Raw genomic sequence first — 9,157 nt, forward strand, 5'->3', positions numbered from 1 at the left:
ACTTGCTAATTAATGAATGAACTGAAAGACAGAAAGCACTTCTTAGTCTGAACAGTAGGTGGTGGCATTGGCATGGTAACTTAAGTTTCTGGTGCTGTATTATAAAAGAAGAAACTTCTAAGATTAGAAAAGAATATTTGAATGAAGAAGTGACAAAAAGTCTTAAAAGAACATCAGCAACAACAGAGAGGTTTTAGGAAAAGTTCCTTCAGTCTGACGCTTAAGTTGAACTAAAAGTCAATCGGAGCTCTTAATAAGTGGCATTTCAACATGAAAAAAGTGAAAAGCAGGTGACATGACAACAACATATACAAGTGGTGGGGGAAAAAAATATAGCTTTTGACATTTATTTTTAGAAAAGTACTGCAAGCATATGTAGATGCATTAATACTTTCCTGGTGTTTAGTTGCCCTGTCTCTAATTTCTTTAAGCCTTTTGACAAGTTTTATTTCAGGATCGTCCTGTATTTACCGCCATTTAGCTTCCTCTTCCACTCTGACTAGCTGCCATCGCCATACCGAAGAAAAAAATCCCCACAGCATCATGCTGCCACTACCGTGTTGTACTGCAGCGACAGTGTGTTCAAAGCGATAAGCAGTTAGTTTCCTGCCACTGTAACAATTCCCACATGTTTTGTTGAAACACATTTTGAAAATCATTAGATCATCTTCTTGCAGGCTTGGGACTTTCCACAATGGCTCTTTGTCTAAAAACGATACTAACTAACTAACGTTTTTAAATATAGATATATTAATATATGCAAGTTTAAGTAGATTTTTTCCATTTAGCAGACTCCTACAATTGGAGTGACACTAAAATTCCCAGTTATATCCTTTATATGTTTTTTTCTTGTCATTTGGTTGGAAACTATGTGCTTTTTTAAAACGATTTTTTTACACAGATTTATCAATATCCGATAGAAGAAACTGTGTCCATCCTCTTTTTGAAAAGACTTTCAAGTTTTAGTTTGGCTTCGAATTTAAAAACAGAAACAAAATTGTTGTTCTTTAAAAATGACAGCAAATATTTATCAAAAATAAAAGTGGAAGGCTTTTCTAAACTTCATTTTAACATTTGTAGCTCTAAGCTAGTTTTATTTAGCAGGACTCCGGATTGTTAAGTTTCTATTTCATAGAAGTTCAAACAAATTACCCTGGAGATGATTGCTGCTGTGGTTAATTTCAAGGAAAGTGAATACTTATACAGCAAGGTTGTGTTACTTTTATTTCTTCTCCACTGGTGGGCACAATTAAATGTAGTGCACACAGCTACAAGCTGCTGAAGGAAGCGGCGGACATCATCGCTCAGCTCCCCCAGAGACGTCATGCGACCTTTAAGGCCGCGGAAACGGTCAGCCTCACGTGAGCCGCCACCGCGTCCTTCCTGTCCCGATCGATAGCAACTCACCCAGCATACCGATTCCTAGCATGAAGGCGTCCATCCCGTAGGGCATCACCCGAGAGCGCCCCCTGGCAGAGCCGGTGGGAGACATCACCTCCTTGGGCTGAGCTTTCTTACACTCCACCTGTTTTGTTGGGGATGGATGGGGGCAGAGGGGGCGCAGGATTTAATCGGCGCCGCTCGTTTCTCTGACCGCCGCGGGGCGAGCTGCTCACCATTTTATTGTTGATCTCGTGGAAGTGGATCTCGCAGACCTTCTCGACCACATCCTCGTTCTCGAATGTCACGAATCCGAACCCTGATGAGAGGAGGAACAAGAACTTGTAAAAACACACTCTCACAGACACACTAGGCCTCGCTAGTACAGTAGCGAGGCCTCCTGTCCAGTCCTCCTGTACAGTAGGAGAGCTAATAGCTTGCAGTAATTAGCGCTGTAATAGCCGCTTAACACATTGGCCCCCCTCCCCCACTTTCAATGCTGCTATTTTGCACTCATCCTTGACCCCCATCTCCCCCCCTTCCTGAGCCAGAAGGACTGGGCAAAGCTGGTAGGTTGTCATAATCGATCAATCCCAGGGTGGGGAGGAGGTGCTTAAGGAGGCTTTATCCTGATCCCGATTAACAGACTGGCTAATTAGACTAGCCCCGTTTGTCTCCTCCAGCTCAGCCCACAGGAAGGAGACACTTGTGGGGGGAGGGAGGGGGATCAATAGCCACCCAGGAAGGGCTTGGAGGAAGAGCAGTAAATATGGAGAGCAAGAAAGGAGCACAGGAGAAACGAGCGAGTGGATAAGGTCGGCCTCGTCTCACCTCTGTGCCTGTTTGTGGTCTTGTCGAACATGAGCATGGCGTCGTCGACCTGGGTGGGAGACAAACAACACAAGGTTTTTTTAGCGAGGCTCTCCGTCCTGCCACGCGGCATATTGCCTGACCTCAGCCCTTCTCAAGTTCTGCAGGGAGGCTCAGCAACAGATGGACAGAGAGGAGGAAGACGGGTGGGGGGAGGAGGAGAAGAAACAGGTTACAAAGTGGTGGTCCGGGGTGGGAGGGAAAAGACGGGAAAATATGTTCCCAACAGTTCCCAAAACGTATGGTTAAAAAGTTGGAAGCGGCATCGTGAATGCCCCCCCCACAAGTGCCTCTCTTCTCCCTGCTAAAGTTTTAGATCTCCATAGAAACTGTAACAACAAGGTCCTGTAGAGAAGAACTGAATAAAAACAAAATCCCCTTCAACCAACATCAAATATGCTTTTATGAATGTCGGGAGAGAGCCAGAGAGACGATGAGGGCCGCAGAGAGACAGACAGAGAGAGAGAGAGAGAGAGAGAATCGATGCAAACAAGTAGCCAGTCACAGACAGAAAGGTGAATCCGGCAGGTGGAGACTCGATGAGAGCAGAGAGAGCTGATAGCAAGAGGAATGGCAACAGGTGGAGATACGGTGAAAGAGAGTACAGAGAGTCCTGTAAGAGGGAGAAAGATTGGGTCAAAGAGGGAAAAAAAGAGTGAAGAGACAAAGGCAGAGGGAGAACAAAGAGGCCTGCAGGCTTTGTTTGTTGGCACAGTCAGCCAAAAGTCCTCCTCCTCTTCTCCCTTTGACCTCTCCCTTCGGCCCGGCCTCCCTTTATGGAGCAAAGACACAGGTGTCTATTCAATACACACACACCCCTGCACACACACAGAATCTTATGTCAGAGTTGACCCAATCTTTCTGCTGACAGGTCTATGCTTCATGCTGGATGCAGAGGTACTTGTAAACATTTGGTAAATTCATTTGCGCTCCTGCTCTATATTAAGTTTACTGGATAAGTTCCCCCAGAATAATCTGTCACAGTCACATAAGAGTGTTAGTGATAGGACACTGTGTATGTGTGCGCGAACCCCTGAGGACATTTTGCCCACAGAAAGGTCAGAGGTGAGTGAAGAGTGTGGTTGTGAAAGGGGACCTTTCAAGCAGCCTCTCAAGTCAGTGTTTGCTTCCATCCTGATGGTTGCTCATTACATCCAGGTCCTCCTGTTTCGTCTGGTTTTGATTCAGCGGGGAGAAAAATCATCAGAATTTGGAGCAATCAAAACTGGCCCAGAGAGTGCTGACTAATGCACACTTGCTGCTTAATAGGGAGCGATAACGTAGCTAGAATAAATCCAAGCCTAACAAGGTTTCTCCTGTCTCCTGTGAAGTAAGAACTTGAGCTGAGGCCTCACACAAATCCCCCTGAAGGACGTAAACAACAACATTAAAAAGCCGCAAATAGAGTCGATTCCACCTCCCCGGCTATACTTTTTATTCTTCAAATGGCGTACGGCCAAACAATATTCCCTCTCATCCCCTTTTCTTTTTTCCCTCCCCACCTCTCATCTTCCCTGCCCATCCCTCTCCGCGCTCCTTTGTCCTCACCAGGACGGGACACAAAAGGTCCAGTGAGGCAGTCTAATCAGGAACTTCCATGGATGGCTGCAGCCCACATTTCACCGGCCATCCCTCGATATCCCTCTCGGCGAAAATTCATCTCGATGTTATGATTGAGGAGGGAGCGGCGAGGAGCTTGAGGCCGTATAGCTTCTGGCAGGGAAAATAAGGTGGTGCAACAAGCCGTGCTGCCTAAAAGCGGCCCCTGCGTCTAGGCGTTTAAAAAGTTTGGATGACTTTTTCAGTCAGGTTTAGTAGCGTATCATCAGCGTGGAAGAGTATCCTATCACCATCGACTAATCTGTTGATGGTCATGCTCGATGTAGGAGGGAGAACGATTAGAAAAGTGGCGTCCCGTACGCAGATAACTTCTGAACAAACTAGCAAAATACTTGCATTGCTTTGTTTAGAGGTATAATAGCCCTAGCTGCACCCCCCACCCCCGAACCCCACCAACACACAGTTGCCCCATCTTTGCCCCAGTTCCCTCTCCTACGCCTCTCCAAAGTAAGGCCCTCCCTCCCCGGAGCCTTTGTGAGTCCATCATCCATTCTCTGCCTTGCACAGTTGAACTGAATTTCGATGTGAAGTTCAGAAAAAGTTCAACAAAAACCCAGATTTCCAAAAACATAAATTTGGAATCTTAAGAGAAGTTTGTTAAGGTCAATTCAACTTGGGTTTTTTTTTTTTGTTTTTGTTTTTTTATATATATATATATATATAAATATAAATATGTTAAAAGCCCACCCCTAACTCAGCCAGCGGACTGATCCTAACACCCACCTCATCCCTTCTCCTTCAGAACAAAAAGCCCCTTACCCACAGAATTACTTGGGGACAATGGGCGAGCCAGGTCACCACGGTAACGGGCCAGAAGGGGGTTGTGGGTAGTAGCAGCTGTTACATCAGATTAATTCAGATTCTGATAATCCCCCCACTTCTTCTTCACCATCACCACACGCTCTGTACAAAACTTTCCAAGCCCCCCCCCTCCCCGTCCAACTCCCTCTGCTGCTGCCTCTTTCAGCCCCCTAACCCCCCGCCTACCCCTACATTTGCCCGTCGCCTCATTATTTCTTCCTTTCCCCATCCTTTCGCGCCCTCCTCGTCCTCGCAGTAACTCTTTCCTCTCCAGGCACCTGCTTGACTCGAAGTGAAGTTTTTCTCAGAGCAAACTGCCAAATTGCTGTGATGTGCTTCGACTTTCTAAGCTGTTGATTTGTTTCTGTGCTGATGCCACAGAGAAACACTTGGAAAATGTTTGGGGTTTTTTTCCTGGTATTTGAAACAACCATGGCTTTCAAGATCTCAAAAAAATAAAATAAAATAAATGTCCTTCACCTTGCCAAACTGATCAAAGTATTGCTTCACGTCTTCGATGGTTGTGTTCACTGACAGGCCGCCCACAAAGATCTTCTTGGTTCGAGTCACCAGCTGAAGAGAAAAAGAACAACAAATCACAAGTTAGGATTGTTAAGAGTACATGGATTTCTACATAAATTTACATATTTCATTTTGAGATTGCATATTCTTCCATACATCTGGTAGTTTCTCTAACATTAAAGCTGCAGGATGGAACTTTTGCAAAAATATGTTTTGTCCCACATTTGTAAAAACTGTCACCATGTCGCGACAGAATGATACGAGACATTTGAGTAGAAACTTGACAAGACTTTCACAGCTGCCAGCTTTTTTAATAGAGTTATTCTGCGTCTTTGAACCAAGTCCTAATTAAGACTCAACACCAGCTCTTTGAAGGTATATTTTTTAATCTTTAAAAATAAAAACAGTAGCAGTTGTAGAATTTTGGTTGCTGGCATTTAAACTAGACCTAGTTTTAAAAACTAATGGTGCTGTTACTGTCTCCAGAACCCCAGTTTTTTTGCACTTTTTTTGATTTTTGAGTGTGCACATAGCCTGTTGCATATTATCACAAAATATCGATGGTTAATATATTAAACTCAAATTGTGATAAAAATCTAAAAAAGTGAACTCATTGATGTAAAATTGTTCTACAATCGATGCGCAGTGTTTTTAGAAGAAAAAAATATATGTTTTATAAATAGAGTAGAATAGGAAAACTCAAAACTTTTTCCACATTTGGGTTTAAATTTTTTTTATGACGACTTCCAAAATTATAAACTTTTCCAGACAGCATAGGAACGCTTTATAAGAATGTTTTATTGGACTCTGCTGGACTTGGATATTTTGGTAGTCTGTAAAACATGTGGCGTTCCTTCTATGTCCACGGATCTTAAAAACAGACTAAAACAAAAGAGAAAGTTTGTTTATCCAATTAAAACTTATGGGTAGACCAAAGAGTTCTATATTCTTTTATAAAAGACTGACTAAACAAGCCAACAATTCAGAATATGTAATAGAGAAATTTTTATTTGATAGAAAAAACAACAACATTTTAACAAGATAGAGACCAAAGATGTGACAAACATTGCAGCAATAACTTTGAAAATGTCATTCTTCTTTTTTGAGTTGTTTTACGTGTAATGCACCAACCTACACTCCCATGTTGGACTGGACATCAGCAGGTCCGTTTTTGGCTGATTTTTTAATCTGGAATGTTTTGATTTAAAGCCCAAAAATTGTTGCACATTTGATGAGTAAAATCCGGGTGACATAAAGTGGAAACGCGCTCGTTGAGCTGGAGTCAGTGGGTCTGTTAGCTATAGAGACAGAGCAGTCTGCCACTCAGTGGCACCTTCTGTTGGATAGTTTAATGAAAGATGAGTTTTATGTACACAAAACAACTTTTGGATGATTGTTGCAGGAACATTAACCGAACAGAGCACTCTATATACCCGACACTCTACAGAGGACGAAAAAGGAGTTTTTCCTTCAGCAGAAACAGGAAGGCTAACTGCAGTACAGGAAGTTACATTATATTTAACTTTCAACCTCCATCTGTCAATCCGTGTATAGGAGAAATATTTATATGCTAGAAAATACTCTGTTGCGTTTAGCAATGCTAATTGTGCTAACAGGGCTAGTTGCTGACAAACATTATTGTAATAGTTTTAAAAAATGTTCACCTCAAATGTTCTTGACTTGATAACAATGTTACTGAACATTTTTATTGCTGGATGTAGTGACTTTCCACCATTGTACACATTAATAAAACCACAGGGTGGACAACAAAAATGTTTAATTTTAACTGTTGTTTTAAAGTTTTGAAAAATTCCAGTTTACTTTATAGTTCACTTATAACTAAAGTTGAGCTGTGATTCCATTTCTGTTTCCATCATTGTAAACCCAAAAACAGTCAAAGAATAACCAAAAAGATCACGCCTGGCACAGTTTCGGCTCGACTACGAGTTGCGAAATTATGAGTTACGATTAAGAAAAAAATTGTTGCCGTGAACAGAACACAGCTGACAAAAGATTACAGACGAGCATTTAAAACAGGAGTTGAGAAGGTTTTTGCTCAGATAAACTGTTGTGCGAAGGCAGCGGTGCTCATGTTGGTCAGATTATGCCGCATTATCTCTGGTAAGACACTTGAAATACTCAACACACGCTAAACTATTCGCAACAGGAGGAGACATTTCAACTCACCTTGGGCTGAGCTCTCCGAGGGAACGCCACCTTTGGATCGATCTATCGGAGAAGATACAGAAAAACAGGGAATTGCTTAACCATGGCCCACAATACAGAATCCTCTGGCTTCAGAACGCCGCATTCCCTTCTTTATAAATGGTTCTACATAAAATTGTAATCCATCTTATCCCTTTTGCTTTAATTTCTGATTTGTCTTTGGTCAAAAGCACCTGATTTTTTGGACTCATCATGCGCTCCATTAAAAATGACACCATGAGTGGATCTTGTTTTACAGCATTTAAGATAATTTTAACAAATTAAGCTGTTGGGAATATTATTTGAAATATGTCTGTGACACACTGCCTGGTTAATTCTGAGTTCTTACCTCAAGAACAAAGCAAACGATTGAAGCAAGAAGCATTTTGTCGACATATTAAAGAGAGTAACTCCTCCTGTCAAAGTAATACTTTCTGATACATGAATAAAAACAACTAAGAAACGTGTGTGTGGTTAATGCCCCTTTGAAACACATTATTAATGATTGAAAACATGTAAATAGTGCAAATCTCTTCTTAATTTGAAGTGATTACAGATCTGTAGTAATTTGTGATTTTTTTTTGTTTTGTTTTTGTCTTTAATCTTTTCTCCCTCTATCATCATAAAATGCACCATAACATCAAAACAATAAGCCAGAGTTTATTTTAGGGCTTATTAAAGACTTTTTTTAAATGCAAGCTTGGAAGCAGTTCAATTCAAACTTGACTGCTTAAATTATTGTGAAAATTATAAAATGCTTAAAATAAAGTTTTTCTTGTTTCTATTATTTTTATTTATTTGATAAATAAATCAAATCGGACAATGAAACCGATCTGAGATTGTTTGCTTCATTAAGCCTACACATGTTAATTTCCCCTTTAAATATTCATAATTTTGGAGAATTTGTGCACACATGTGGGCGCTCAGGTGGATTGCTGGGAACGTCGGCCTCTCTCATCGCCACCGTGTGACATGTGATCTCATGGAATCTCACACGGGCGCCACAAACACAAACGCGCCTCACCTCCTCGGCGAGGAGGGCCCAAAGAGTGTCAGAGGGAGGGGGCAGGGAGAAGAAGACGGGAGCTGCCAATCACGCCACGCTGACAGTAGAGCAACAAAGTTTTGGGGTTTGTTCAATTTTTCACAACAACAACATTATCGTTGATTAATCTGCTCATTTTCAGGTGATCCAGATCCTCCTCTGTCTTGTAGTTCCTACTCATTACTCCCAGAACAGTGGACAATTAATGCTGCAGTATGTAACTTTTATAAAAATGCATATTTTTTTACATATTTGTTCAAATTGTCAACATGTCGTGAGAGTATAGTATGGGATAGGTAATCTGTGAAAGAACCGAGCTCCTCTGGCTTCTCCCAATCCTAAATACAGAAATACAAAGCTCAGACAGAAACAACCAATCACAGCCAGGAGGAGGGTCTTAACGCTGTCAATCATGCTTAGCCCTTGCAGCCTGCTACGCTACAATTTCTCCCCGTCAGCAGAGCCTGTCGTGAATGCTAAGACCAGTTAGCATGGCCACCAATGATGGCAGATAAAACAGTTTTCCTGTAACAGTGAGTTAGTTGTTTATCCTCCTTTAACAGAGAGCGTACACGAGTTTGATTGACAGCGCTAAGATCTTCCTTCTGGCTTTGATTGGTTGTTTCTGACCGAGAGCGACACATTTCTTCAGACGGCATTAGTAGAACTGGGAAGAGATTATCCGTCTCATATTATACTATCACAACAAAGGGA

General features: G+C 41.9%; 1 protein-coding gene across 1 annotated transcript in view; it reads right to left on the reverse strand.

The window, feature by feature from the left end:
* Nucleotides 1–9,157, reverse strand: part of msi1b (musashi RNA binding protein 1b) — a 28,424-nt gene that overhangs the window by 9,939 nt on the left and 9,328 nt on the right. The window contains exons 5-9 of the mRNA XM_032578176.1: nt 7,381–7,422; nt 5,152–5,244; nt 2,212–2,260; nt 1,617–1,699; nt 1,408–1,525 (exon numbers count right to left, since the gene is read on the reverse strand). Coding sequence (XP_032434067.1) covers nt 1,408–1,525; nt 1,617–1,699; nt 2,212–2,260; nt 5,152–5,244; nt 7,381–7,422 — 385 coding nt within the window. The remainder of the gene's footprint in view (nt 1–1,407; nt 1,526–1,616; nt 1,700–2,211; nt 2,261–5,151; nt 5,245–7,380; nt 7,423–9,157) is intronic.

The sequence above is a fragment of the Xiphophorus hellerii genome, chromosome 12, assembly GCF_003331165.1.
Source record: "Xiphophorus hellerii strain 12219 chromosome 12, Xiphophorus_hellerii-4.1, whole genome shotgun sequence".
Lineage (NCBI taxonomy): Eukaryota > Metazoa > Chordata > Actinopteri > Cyprinodontiformes > Poeciliidae > Xiphophorus > Xiphophorus hellerii.